Source organism: Biomphalaria glabrata, chromosome 18 (assembly GCF_947242115.1).
Source record: "Biomphalaria glabrata chromosome 18, xgBioGlab47.1, whole genome shotgun sequence".
Taxonomy (NCBI): domain Eukaryota; kingdom Metazoa; phylum Mollusca; class Gastropoda; family Planorbidae; genus Biomphalaria; species Biomphalaria glabrata.
Genome location: NC_074728.1, coordinates 7,923,256 through 7,938,310, shown reverse-complemented (window position 1 = coordinate 7,938,310; position 15,055 = coordinate 7,923,256). Strand labels below are relative to the sequence as shown.

Below are 15,055 nucleotides of genomic sequence, written 5' to 3'. Positions count from 1 at the left end.
TTTTTTCCTCTGCTTTAATTAATGGTTATTAAGTCATTCACTTTATAAATGATTGCTTACAGCCCTTTTCTAGTCTCATCAAATCGAAGTGAATTGTTTAGTTCCAATGACTAGCTTTTTGAATGCGTTTCCAAAAAAAAAAAAAATTAGAGACTCACATTACCTTTAAAAGTCATCTGAATGTTCATGGTCTGGTTGACATCGTAACAAGTAGACAGGTCTGGGTGAGATAAACTGGCAACAGTTGTCCATTCGAATAAGTTGAATTCTGTATAGGACTGAAACACAGACCTGTTCAATACATCTAGACCGTCTTGTAAGGAAACGCATTACATTGAAATACAAGTTATATTATAATGTGATAATGGAAGGCTACTTCCTAGATGACATTTGTATACAGAATGCTATTGATGAGAAGTAACTCCCAAGACAGTTGTGGCCCCTTGTTATGGAGTGTGTTTGTGTGTTTCTATGGTGACGGTGGGAAGAAGTTAGTGGTTGGTACTGTATGATGCAAGATATTCACATTTGACTAGAGTAACACCTTTAGTAAAATCACTAAATTTAGAAAGCCTTCAGGACAGAAGATTTAAAAGTAAAATAGCAGTTTTACATAAAACACTAAACCATAATCTTCAAATACAAAAACAAAATATAATAAAATACTCAGAAGGACACCAAGATAAAGGCACACCCTACGTTCGATATGCTAGGACAAATATGTACAAACACTCTTTCTTCCCTAGAGCTATTAGAGCATGAAATCGGTTGCCTGAGCTAGCCAGGAAAACCAGTGACTTGGCAGAATTTAAGTCATTGGTTAATATGCATGACTAAATGCATGACGCGTAGGAAGTAATCATCTACTTTTTTGAAGTAGCGTAGGTATCATATATTATAAGATAAGATAAGATAAGATAGTTGGAATTGTCGTCATCGGTCTTAGACAACTCCAGTACACGAGACTGAAAGGTTGTTTTATTGAGTTAGATTTTGTTTAAAAGAAATATTATCACTGAGGACTGCTACTTCTTTATAAAAAATTTCATATCAACTTGATTTAGTTATATTTAGATTTGTTCACAAGGAAGTTATTCAAGTTATTTGAAACTTTTATTACACCTACAGCGGTTTAGTTGTCTACCAGCATTTCGGAGCTTCACTTAACGACCATTAATAATACACCTTAAAAAGAATACTCTTTCATGGCCAATCAAACGTCTTGAAGGTAATCTGTTTCAGTGGCCCACGGTTAACCAGGATATCATATGGCTATCACAACGACCAACCGCCTACAACTTATGTCAGATACCAATTAGGTCTCAGAGTTGCCCTAAGATCCCGAAACTAAAAAGCCGAGTCTTCATCAGGATTCGAACCCAGGGACCTCAGTTCGAAAGCCAACCATTCTACCACTCAACCACCGCGTCTCAATTAATACACAGTGCGGTCATGTAATTTATGAGATCCTCAGGCTTTGCTAAGACTTTTCTGCAGGGAACAGTACCAGGGAAAGAAGGAAAGGCAGACAAATAGTACTATTAGAAACTTTCTTCTATGGTAGAAATACTATAGATAACTAGCTTTTTTAAAAAAGTCTCTAATAGAACTATTTTACACCAAAGTGGCGAGCCTGTACTTACATTTCCTTTTGTGATTTCCAGAGCCACAGGCAAACTGAACTTGTCTCTAAACCCATTCTCTTTCATCCAATCGGGCTGATAATGTAAATATAAAGATTCAAACGATACATTTTTTAAATAAACAAATTTGAAATAAAAGATAAACTACACAAAGAAGTTATATTTCTTTTATATATTGATATGAATTAAATTATATGTTATGGCCAAGCTTGAGGTCTAGCCGATTCGCACATTGACCGAATATTTTAAGATTTTATTAAATATTAACGCGTTTCAAAACATTTCTTTTTCAATATCCTAACTGCATAGGCGATCATGTTTCTATTAACTTTGACATACAGCGTACATTTATATGTACACGCATTTCAATATTTATTCATGGGGGAATGACACAGCATTACTGGGCAAGGTTCCTACTAAGCCAGGGCCAACTTACATCGGCAAAGTACCAGGCGTAGAGGGACATGTACTCTGCGAACGTCTGATCAGGGCCATAGAAAGCGGTCCATACACGACACTTGATGCCTCGCTTCTCGTGCTAAAGAGACAGATTGAAATGTTATTTTTTTTAAGAAAACGGATGATGAAAAAGAATATAAAGCTATATAATTTATCGCTTTCTTTGTGTATGAAGATGAACACAATAGCTAGAAAATATATGAAATACATTTGTATTTAACCTAAGCAATCATTTCACACATTTTAAATACTCTTTACAAAATGTGGTGTCTGGTGAAACTTCGAATGTAACAAGCATATATATATATATATATATATATATATATATATATATATATATATATATATATATATATATATATATATATATATATATATATAATATAAATAATATATATATATATATATATATATATATATATATATATTTATTTATTTATTTATTTATAATAATAAAAACTATAAAAAAAAGTAAACTAGAAAATTAGGAAATTGAAAACAAAGTTCATTCTAGCAATAATTTAAAACTATTTCTGTTCATTCTTCATCTTCTTCTTCGTTCTCATTTTACATGTCAGAGTGTTCAGATCAGTAATCCTATATCTGAGATGAAAAGCGCTGTGGTTTCCAGATCAGTTATTCGTATAGTTGTTTTTTTTCTATAGTAAGTCTCTAGGGCCAGCGTCTTGTTCGGACCTCTTGATATAGTATGCAGCTTTGAAGGACATGGTCAGCATTCTCTGGTGATTCTCCACAAGGGCAGATTTCGCTCGTCCCGACTTTAAGCTTCCTTAACATATGTCCGGTTCTGAGTCGGAAAATTATCGTTGGTCTTGTCGAGATAGCTTACATCATAGGCTCTTTTTTCTTGTCATTGGGATGTGAGCTGGTCCAATATTCATTTATTCTACACTCTATTATTTCCTAATTTCTTTTGGGTAAAGAGGGAGTTTCATTTGTTTGTTCATTTTTTAGACTCTGGCCTGCATGTCTGCTTTTTCATTGTCTTCTAACTCAATGTGTGCAGGTATCCATTGAAGAACAATTTCTCTTCAATGTTTTCAAACTTATTATTATCAAGTTGTTATAGAATTTAAAAAAAAAAAAACTTGAAAAAAAATTACAGATGACATGAAACTTTAGTCTATGGCTCAAGCAGGAAGTTGACAGTACCTTGAGATTTAGATGTTTGAACTTAGTATTGATGTTACTTACTATGCCAATGTATCTGTATGACTGTGGACTCAAGTCAAAAAATGCCGCAGTATCTCTCATTTGAACCAAGCCGTTGCCCATGCGAATGGTATCAACGCTCTGACCGTCGATTGGTGAGACCTGGCAGTCACCCGACTCCAAGTTGATCTGATAGGATAGCCCTGGGGAGATTTAGGTTTGGACCACATTGTACATTAGATTTGGCTGATAAAGATAGTTGTACGCTTTCTAAAGATCATACTCGATTGTTGGTTTGTAGCTCCAAACAGCTAGCACAACTCAACCGCTCTAGACGTATTCATTTCTTAAGACCAAGTTTTAAAAAATTTGAATGGATTTCTTTTTAAACAAAAATGTGACTAGTATTGAATAAATGAATAATAAATAAATAAATCATGACATATTAGCTTAAACAGTTAAACAAAAACACAGAAATCATATTAAACTACATGCCATTCTTTCCTTCTGTCCCTCGTCTAGAGCTCGTGCTACCCACGTCACCGTTCACTGCCCTATTTATAACCTCACCTGTGGTGGTTACATCAGAATCTTTACAGCTAATAACAAACAAATTCTCTTCCATAATTTTACTACTGTTACACCTGAAACACGCACCCACACTCCTAAAGCGACTTATTAGTAAGTCAAAAAGGTAATTAGTTAGACCAGTGATGCCCAACCTAATTTGACCTGCGGGCCGTTCTAATTTTCGACACTCGTGTCGCGGGCCACATCAACGAAAAGATACAAAAACGAAATGAAATTGATCTGAAAATATTTGATTAGAAACCATTATATTAATTATTGGGATAGTGGAGCAATTGCCTCTATTCCCTACTTAAAATGTGAGCAACATTGTAGTTAGCTTACCAAGGACTGATTTTCATGTCTCTTTTTTGGTAAATATTCCCATCGATCTGTAGGCGTGGTTTAACCATCTTTTTATGCGCGGTTCAAACCAAGAATGACGTCATAGTTTTTTTATAATGCCGTTTATTGGGTGTTCTTTTTTAAAAATGACACACTTTCTTTACAAATCAAATATGTTGGCTTCTTATCATGTTCCACAAAAAAAGTAAAGATCCGTTCAATTTTCCTGGTAGATTCTACATTCAGAGTCGCGTATCTTAAACTCACAAGTGTTAAATGTAATGATACCCATCCATGAGACAAAAAGTGAGGGGGCCCTAACGTAGGTAAAGATATGTTCTTCAACTTTTTTTTTGGAGGGGGGTATTTTTTACATTTTGTGCCGAAGATTCGTCGGACTGGATAGTACCACGTCAAGGGCCGGATTAGGCCCGCGAGCCGTATTTTGGGCATCACTGAGTGAGACCAAAGCCAATCGTCATAGAAGGCCTGAACACTGACCTGACACGTCACAACCTGTGGGCAGTGGAAGCCAATAGCTCGTTGCCAACTCACATGTCTTTCGACGTGGCAAGGAGCTGTTGGTCTCTGCTGCCCACAGGCAAGTAAGTATTGAAGCCTTCTGTAACGATTGGTCACGGCTAGACTCAAGCTTGGAACAAAGGAAGGCTCCGTTTTCAGGACTCTCAGATTGACTCCACTAATTGCTCTTGTTCAGATGACTTCAGTTATTAGGAGCTCACAGAAGTTAATTACATGGTCATTTGGGAACTTTCGAACTAAAAGCTAAGCACATTAATCTGTTCATTGATTACACACTTAGGTTTTTTTAAGATCCTGATCGAGTTTTCTAAGCTGTAAGATTCAGCTAGATGAAAAAGAGAAGGGAATAAATTACCAGTATTAAAGTCATCCACCATTCTTAAGTAAGCTTTATCGTTGATACTGTAAGCCTGTACAGGAGTGGAGATAATGTCTTGGATATACAGTCCCAGGCGATGATTATACTCTTCCTAGAAAAGAAGAAGATTTATGAGCATTGGTTTAGCAAGGTAGCCGTGGACCCGGGTTCCAGACCAGCGGCGTAGCAAGGTAGCCCTGGACCCGGGCTCAAGACCAGCGGCGTAGCAAGGTAGCCTTGGACCCGGGTTCAAGACCAGCGGCGTAGCAAGGTAGCCGTGGACCCGGGTTCAAGACCAGCGGCGTAGCAAGGTAGCCGTGGACCCGGGTTCAAGACCAGCGGCGTAGCAAGGTAGCCGCTGACCCGGGCTCAAGACCAGCGGTGTAGCAAGGTAGCCTTGGACCCGGGTTCAAGACCAGAAATTACAAAATTACAACTATGTACCAACATTTATTAAGTAACTAGCCGGATATGACCCGCGGGCCTTAGTTTTTATATCACTTATCTAGTATTGGATTTAGTTTTTTGTCAAAAATGGCAAGATGTTCCCTTAACACTTCAACATTTTTTTACACGAAAATGAAAGGAGACTATGACAATGGGGTTTAACCGTTTAGCCGACATATTCATGGTTAATATAAAATAATGGGAAAATGGGTTTACCAGAGTTGATAAAAATTTTCGTTGTTCAATAATTTAGTGTTTTTTAATATTTTAATTTGTAGGGCCTTCTTGTTGTGGCGAGCTATTTAGCGTGCACTGTAGTCTTCGCCGTGAAGCAAGGAACATTCATGCCAAAATGTATCGTGATGGTCAGACGGTTTAGATCTCTATAAGTAACATACAGACATACATACGCCTTACATTTTGCGTTATATATTAGATAGTGCCCTCACATTTAATTCATTTACTACTTCATACAAATAAAGTTGAAATAACACTCAATGTTTGTCCATTTATTTTTTAATTTATAAACTACTGTCTTGCACTGGTCATTAGGGTCCCCTATAAGTCTCGGGCGAAATTAACCGCTTTTGCGATATGAATGCTAGGCCACTATAATATGAGAGTTCTTAAGAAGATCTTTAGAAACAACTTAGATTTCGACTAAAAATCGTGTTGCATGTAGCCTGGCTACTTACAACTGTCTTTGATATTAACATCTTCGCTTTGGTGGTTACATCAGAATCTTTTCAGCCCCGCAAAAACGCTTTAAAGGCCAGCTTTGGTGACAGGTTGGTTTAATTGACATTGAAGAGAGCACCTGGCAGCTTCTGAACGAGACATTTGTGGATATCTTACAACGACTATTGTGACCAAAAGGAAATGTACTGACGAGGTCAGGCGTGGAGAGAACTTAAGCCGACAATCAGCTGACAACGGCTATGACTGAGTTGGATGTATGTAAATCACAGCTAGGATTAAGTAACAACGTAAAATACGGCACTCCTTCTTAATCGTCAAACTCGAAGACAAGTCATATTGTTATAACAAGATTGAAGGATTAGTGCTCTGGAATGTTGGTTTCCACAATGTACAATACAAATTCTTTCACCAGGCAGACATTTTTTTTAGAACTAATTCCAATGCAGAGGAACTAGACTTACTATGGATAAGGTCAAGACTGGCGAGTCCGGCACTTCAGCGTTGGTGTTGTTGACATTGACCTGTTCACCTCTGAACTTGAAATACTCTGGGATGGTCGGCAGTTGGGCGTCTTCGTAGATCATTCTCATACAAAACATATTAGCTGGAATCTGATTGGATAATAGATCAATCAAATGAAAAAAAAAACGTATAATCTAAATAAAACATACAATGTTCTCGTGTGATTTTAATTTGGATAAGATCAATAGTTATCGAAGTTAACTTCTAAATACGTTTAGCGAGGTGACTAATATTTATGACTAATATTATAAAACTATAAATGTCAATTGTCGCTAAAATGTTTGGTTACCTCAAAGTGTTCATCGTCAGGTTGAATTCTACTCACATGTGTGAAATCATATCTGTTTGATTATGGTAAAGATGATGATTCGAAATGTTCATTACTTTAAAATTGTCTCAGTTCAAAACCAGAATGAAAAAAAAGGATTGGTTTATGTATGCGTGAGTAAAAGACACAGATTCCAAAATTTTAATGTTAATATGAGATGGCGCGGTGGCTGAGTGGTTTAGAGCTTGGCTTCAGAGCCTGGGGTCTAGGGTTCGAATCTCGATGAAGACTGAGATTTCGAATTTCGGGATTTTTATGGCACCCCTTTGTCCACCCAATTTAGTTTGGAAAGGCGGTTGGTCGTTGTGCTGGACACAATGGTTACCGTTATGCTTGCCCTGGATGTGGCAAAATATGTAGCTCACAGCTTGGGCTGCGTAGCCACGGGTAATTATGTGCTGTTTAGTAATTTTCGGACTCGAAGACAATCCTTATTATTATTATTATTCTTGTTTGAAAAAACGGTGATCTTATAGTTAAACAATTCCTTTGAGTTTTTTCCCCATATTACGAAACGAAAGTCACACACACTATTGATAACATTAAAAAATAAAAGATCATCTTCTTATTCTAATTTTCAATAATAATTAAACAATTAATATTTTTTTGTATAAGTTCATTGAATAAAAGCACCAAACTAGCCCCCAACGCAAGGATGTTAATTAATCTATAGATGATTCAAATCTGTCAGTGCATTCTAGTTCTCTTTAGCGCAGAAAGGAAATGACTGCAGGAGAATACTAAGTGACTATGCTCAACTTTTGGGAACCACTGAAATTATTATTTAAAAACGCACCTAAAATGAAAATAAGTGTCATTTTGTCGAAATCGTTTGACCACGCCCGTGATGTCGGCACTAACAGGCAGAACTGGAGGGTTCTCTTCTTGAGGGGAGACATAGGGCAGTTGAAAGGAGGTGATATCTGAAACAGAACGTTAATGCCTTGCCGTCATGTGTAATCGAGATGTATATTAACAAAGTTTATATCAACCGTTTGTTTGGTAAGAAGTTTTGAACAAGTTCTCACACACCCATTCTCGGATCAAGTTGAAACTTTCCACAATTATTCATTGGGCGTAGACAATACGCGAATCAATTAAAAACATTAACCAATTACTCAATTTATAACTTTTTTTTTACTTCTTTTGTTTGATATCAACAATGGAAATGAATCCTTCAGTATTAAAATAAATGGTTAAATACGTTGGGTTTTTTCTCCCTGAAATAATTGTACACTTTATTTCTCCCACATCCACTGTCGAATCAAATTGAAACTTTAAACAATTATTTGTTATACCCAATAAAATCAGAATCAATTAGAAAATTATTCAACTAAACAATTAATTATTGTTAAATATTTATGTTGTTAAATATCGAAAAAAAAAGAAATAGCTTCTACATAACTGAGGTGTAAATGCAGAGTTCTTCCCAGGGCCGGTCTTAGGCCACTGCAACCTATGCGGTCGCAGTGGGCCCCGCGCTTTCATAGGCCCCGCGCTAATTCAATGTGTAATTATTAAATTGCAAAAAAATATTCGAAAGACTCATGGAAATCTCCTGAATTTATTAAAATCTCCTGAAAACTCTTTAAAATCTCCAGAAAAATAGACAAAATTGTCATTTGTGGGTGTCATTCATTGCGGAAAACGCCAATCCTAAGCGCAATAAAAAAAAAAATGATTGTCAGCTTTCATGTAATAAAATGTAATAATCGGGCAAATTTTACCTTAATCGGAAGTTCCAATACTTTATTTACTTTTATTGTCACTGGCATTTAAATATGTCATTAGTTACAAGGTTCGTAAAGTACATATCGCAATTTTTAACTTAGTAAAGAATGAATAAAATTCAAAGTCGATTTTTTTTCTTATACAAAATCTTAATTTTCGCTTATTATTCATATTCCCACACAAACTAGGCCCCGCGCAATCAGTTTCGCATAGGGCCCCGCAATCGCTAGGACCGGCCCTGGTTCTTCCCCTTAGATATGCTTTGTTTTTGTTTTTTTCAAAGGATTTTATATATTTTTGTTTTATATTTTGGTTTTTAATTTTATGATCTGCTAGGTTTTATCAATTGAAATTCTATTGAAGTCTTAACATAGTGAAATACTAACTAGGTCTAAATAAAAATATAGTAACAAGACCAGGTTCATCGAAATACTATAATGTTATACAAATAAATACTATTGGTTTTACATCGTGATGTAATAGCTAGCTTTGGTTAGTTAAATGAATTACAAGCTAGATCTAGGACTTATTACTTGAAGAAGTTAATGGTCTCAACAGTGACACAATTACCTGCGAGATGCCACTCTGTGAATGTTGTAGCGTATCTGTAGGAGTCATACTCACAGGTCCACCATTTGGTGGTGTTAATACCTTGATAATGGAACAAAAGTTGTGAACATAGCGTATTGTGTGCCAAAAACAAATACAGACTTGCGAAGAAATGAAAAAATAAACCAAAAACAATGACAAACAAAAAATTATGTGTATTTGGAACATATTGCTATTTCTAAGAGATCACATTAAATATAGGCGTGAGCGTCACTGTTTATTTTTCTAATTCACCTTTGCCTTCACCTATCCCTTAGTCTGGGGGCACCACACAAGATCTGTACACCGTTTTTTTTTCATTTTTTCCTCTCTTTTGACGTGGAAAGAATTTCATTCAATGACAGGCCTGTCCATTCGAGCATGTTGTCTTTTAAGCCTTAATATACTATAGACAAGGTTTGTGACTTTAGACTGTAGATATGTCTATAGATTTACCCATCAGAAAGATACGCTTTGCTGTATCAATAATGATACAGAACTTCAGATAATGCGATTAATGCGACTCTTAGAAAATAAAGTACATATCCCATTCTCCGGCGAGATTTAAATCCAGCTCCTTTGGTTGTGAACTATTTTCCGCTCCACCACCCAAGTTACACAGGTTCGCCATACATCCCACCTTTTGTATTCTGCTTTGAGGCAGAGAGAGGCGGGGGGGGATTGAGTCGAGAACAAGAATATAGCCCAATCTAACTGTCCAAAACTTACCACGAGAAGTGTCTCTTCCCTTATACGATATATTAAGTCGACCTGGGTCGTTCCAGTGATAGAATCCTGGTAGAACGAAAAAAAAATTAAACAACATATTATTATCTATTACTACTACTACTATTTTCTATCATTATTACTACTACTATTATCTATTATTATTACTACCACTATTATCTACGTACTATTACGCCTTTATTATCTCTTATGTTCCCTAATCAAAAAAAGATATATTTACAAAAATATTAATGGTCAGTTATTGTTAATATGTCATTTTAAGTTTTAGAGCTATAGCGTATTTGAAAAATGCTGACCTGCAGGCGGACTTATTTCCAACGAGTCATGTGGTCCTATGATCACGCCAAACATTGTGTAGGCGTCTTCGCCTATGAAATCTGTTGTTTTCTCGCTACAGACTGTAAGAAATATACTGAATATATATACCTACTTATACCAAAATACATGTTGATGTAGATTGTAAATACAAGTAGTGAGGTACAGTCACTGGCGGATCCAGAACTTCGGAGTGGGTGGGGGGGCGATTTTTTTCCAAATCCTAACCCTAACCTCCAGTAAACCCTAACCCTAAGCATAAACGCGCTTACAGTATATATATAACTCTCAAAGTTATGCTTATATTAGAATGTTTAAAAAATGCATTGTTTCTCAACCTTCGGCGAAAAAAGCAGACAAAAACAGCAACGTTAAGGCCTTTCTCTTGACAGCTAGGGGGTCTGGGGGAGCGCTGTAAGCTCCCCCTGTGGGGATCGGGGCGAAGCCCCGACGCCAAAATCGTTTTTTTGCTTTCTTTACTGCAGAACCGCATTCTCCTGACATCCACAGCTCATTATTTATCCTATTCAATAAAAAGGATCTTTTGAATAATGTTTTACTTGAAAATATTCTAATATGACTTTATAGGCCCTTACTACCGAAAACAACCGATTTGTTCCTTGAAAAAATAAGATACCTCACATATTATTTCGATTAAGGCTTTGAGGATCGCAGTCGAAAAAAAAATTTGAAAAAAAAAAAAAACAGGCATGTTGAGGCCTTTCCCTAGATAACTAGGGGGACTGAGGCCTTTCTCTTGACAGCTAGGGGGTCTGGGGGAGCGCTGTAAGCTCCCCCATTGAGGATCGGGGCGAAGCCCCGTCGCCAAAATCGTTTTCTTGCATTCTTCACTGCAGAAACGCATTTTCCTGACATCTAAAGCTTATTATTCATCCTATTAAGATAGGACCTTTTGAATAATGTTTTACTTGAAAAATATTCTAATACGATTTTACATGCTCTTACAACATCGCAAATACAACCGATTTGGAATAACTTTGACGAACGCAGCCGAAAAAACATCTATTCGAAAAATAATATTTTTTTAAAAAAAGCTCATTTGCAAGTGATACATTTTGCTCAGTAGGCATGTTTGTAATTTGGTTAATTACAGAACTATAATTCAAAGCTCTAAAAAAACATTTTGGAAGTTGGAGGAGAAATTAAGTGAACCAATTAGAATTTACACTAGATTTTTTTCATTTTTAGTATTCAAGCATAAATTGTGAGTTATTGTCCCAAATATTTTTTTTTACAACAGAAAAATATCAGTTTGAGTAAAAGTTGAAAAGATGAATAGGAAAATAATATTTGGGTTCAGAACTCATCTCAACTGTTACTCTTATTATGAAAAATTTCGTATGAATTCTAAATTTTCCACACAAAAAAAAGTCTTTCTTAAAATAACTAAGATGAATTCGTGTGCAATTACATAAACTCTGTCGCCACATTTGATTTTTCTGTTTTCAACCATCATCTTTTCATCCGACATTATTTACAAATGGATTAAAACATCAATATATAGCTTATATTATATAGATATTCAACTAATTTTGTTCACAAACTATGATTTCCCCATAAAAGTAGGACCGCCCCCCCTCACTCAAAGGGTTTAGGTGGGAATGGCAGTAGATGTATTTGCCCACCCCCCCCCCCCAACCCAATCGGAAAACAGGGGTACGACATAATATAAAGATCGGTTAAAACACCAATAACACGTTTTAATCATATAGATATTTAATTGATTCTGTTAGCAAGCTGTGATTTCTACAAATTTATTGGACCGCCGCCCCCACTCGAAAGTTTATGGGGTGGGGGGCGGGATCAATGCCATCACCCCCTCCCGACCCCACCAAATCGGCCAACATACCTGAGGGGGGAGGCGAAATAATCTAAAAATAGGTTGAAATATAAATAATTAGCATATATTATTAACATAAGTAATAAATTCGTATACAAATTGTGTGAATTCTATACTAAAATTCGTCCTCTCCCCCCCTTCGGGGGGGGGGGGGATCGGCCGAGTGGGGGGGGGGGCGATCGCCCCTACCGCCCCCCCCCCCCCCGGATCCGCCAGTGGGTACAGTGAACTAAAGTAAGCTACAGTTAACATTGACATGATTGCAGCACCGATATTTAAATTATCTCAAACCTTTCAACTTCAACTGTATGATCTTAAAGCAATAGAATATCTGGGGAGAGGGAGCCGATCCCGTAACGCGGGTAGAGCAATCGAAGTGCTACGCCACCTGATCCCAAAATATCATTATTTCTAGTTTTTGTTTTTGTCAATTTAGATTTAAATGTTTCTACTTAAAGCCCCAAAACCAGATTAAATGTTATTTGTGTACCACCTATCTCTCTATGACCCAAGAATTTATTTAAATAAAAGATTATGTAAAAAAAAAAGCTATTGAATATTTGCATACATGGAGGCCAATCCATATAGAATAGGTTTATGGTGTCTCCAGTGTACATAATAAAAGAAACGCTGATAAGCTAGGCATTTTTTTTTAAATAATAATTTTGAGAATTTTTTGCTCTTCCGTTTCTAGTTCTTACTGAGTTGGCAGCACTAAAGTTGAATTTAGAGTCTTTGACATTGATCAGTTTATTATGAATATCTTTAATACATTACATAATAAATATTAGATACATATAATAATTAACTATAAAGTACCACATAAAACACACACACACAAACACACACACACATTATTCTCACCATCGTCCTGAGGTTTCATGACAACTTCGTCCAGACCAGCATCCACCCAGTACTGTGTTGGGTAACTAGTGGACAAGAGAGACGCGTACAGACGTCCTGAATGCTGAAGCAGAAAGGTCATTATGTCAATCTGACGCTGCCCAGCCTTTAGACAACTATCGAAACCAATCAACTGACCAACAGAACGTAGATGTAACAAATAACACTGAAAGTCGCAAACAAATTGTAACTCTTTTTTCTGGTGTACACGTAACAGTATTGAAGACAGACATACAGGCGTGTGTACACTGTTTGAAAGTAATAACATGTAGAGGGTACCAGTGATAACATACAGGTGTGTGTCCACTGTTTGAAAGTAATAACATGTAGAGGGTACCAGTGATAACATACAGGTGTGTGTCCACTGTTTGAAAGTAATAACATGTGAGGGTACTAGTGATAACATACAGGTGTGTGTCCACTGTTTGAAAGTAATAACATGTGAGGGTACTAGTGATAACATACAGGTGTGTGTCCACTGTCTGAAAGTAATAACATGTGAGGGTACTAGTGATAACATACATGTGTGTGTCCACTGTTTGAAAGTAATAACATGTAGAGGGTACCAGTGATAACATACAGGTGTGTGTCCACTGTTTGAAAGTAATAACATGTGAGGGTACTAGTGATAACATACAGGTGTGTGTCCACTGTTTGAAAGTAATAACATGTGAGGGTACTAGTGATAACATACAGGTGTGTGTCCACTGTCTGAAAGTAATAACATGTGAGGGTACTAGTGATAACATACATGTGTGTGTCCACTGTTTGAAAGTAATAACATGTAGAGGGTACCAGTGATAACATACAGGTGTGTGTCCACTGTTTGAAAGTAATAACATGTGAGGGTACTAGTGATAACATACAGGTGTGTGTCCACTGTTTGAAAGTAATAACATGTAGAGGGTACCAGTGATAACATACAGGTGTGTGTCCACTGTTTGAAAGTAATAACATGTGAGGGTACCAGTGATAACATACAGGTGTGTGTCCACTGTTTGAAAGTAATAACATGTGAGGGTACCAGTGATAACATACAGGTGTGTGTCCACTGTTTGAAAGTAATAACATGTGAGGGTACCAGTGATAACATACAGGTGTGTGTACACTGTTTGAAAGTAATAACATGTGAGGGTACCAGTGATAACATACAGGTGTGTGTCCACTGTTTGAAAGTAATAACATGTAGAGGGTACCAGTGATAACATACAGGTGTGTGTCCACTGTCTGAAAGTAATAACATGTGAGGGTACCAGTGATAACATACATGTGTGTGTCCACTGTTTGAAAGTAATAACATGTGAGGGTACTAGTGATAACATACAGGTGTGTGTCCACTGTTTGAAAGTAATAACATGTTGACGTGCCAGTGATAACATACAGGTGTGTGTCCACTGTTTGAAAGTAATAACATGTGAGGGTACTAGTGATAACATACAGGTGTGTGTCCACTGTTTGAAAGTAATAACATGTGAGGGTACTAGTGATAACATACAGGTGTGTGTCCACTGTTTGAAAGTAATGACATGTGAGGGTACTAGTGATAACATACAGGTGTGTGTACACTGTCTGAAAGTAATAACATGTTGACGTGCCAGTGATAACATACAGGTGTGTGTCCACTGTTTAAAAGTAATAACATGTTGACGGTACCAGTGATAACGTACAGGTGTGTGTCCACTGTCTGAAAGTAATAACATGTGAGGGTACCAGTGATAACATACATGTGTGTGTCCACTGTTTGAAAGTAATAACATGTGAGGGTACTAGTGATAACATACAGGTGTGTGTCCACTGTTTGAAAGTAATAACATGTTGACGTGCCA

General features: G+C 36.7%; 1 protein-coding gene across 1 annotated transcript in view; it reads right to left on the bottom strand.

Annotated features, from left to right (window-relative positions):
• LOC106068177 (uncharacterized) overlaps positions 1–15,055 on the bottom strand; it is a 30,491-nt gene that overhangs the window by 8,766 nt on the left and 6,670 nt on the right. Inside the window, exons 4-15 of the mRNA XM_056017533.1 lie at positions 13,191–13,293; positions 10,447–10,548; positions 10,133–10,198; positions 9,386–9,466; positions 7,881–8,007; positions 7,046–7,097; positions 6,696–6,845; positions 5,086–5,200; positions 3,318–3,478; positions 2,080–2,181; positions 1,644–1,718; positions 164–278 (exon numbers count right to left, since the gene is read on the bottom strand). Coding sequence (XP_055873508.1) covers positions 164–278; positions 1,644–1,718; positions 2,080–2,181; positions 3,318–3,478; positions 5,086–5,200; positions 6,696–6,845; positions 7,046–7,097; positions 7,881–8,007; positions 9,386–9,466; positions 10,133–10,198; positions 10,447–10,548; positions 13,191–13,293 — 1,249 coding nt within the window. The remainder of the gene's footprint in view (positions 1–163; positions 279–1,643; positions 1,719–2,079; positions 2,182–3,317; positions 3,479–5,085; positions 5,201–6,695; positions 6,846–7,045; positions 7,098–7,880; positions 8,008–9,385; positions 9,467–10,132; positions 10,199–10,446; positions 10,549–13,190; positions 13,294–15,055) is intronic.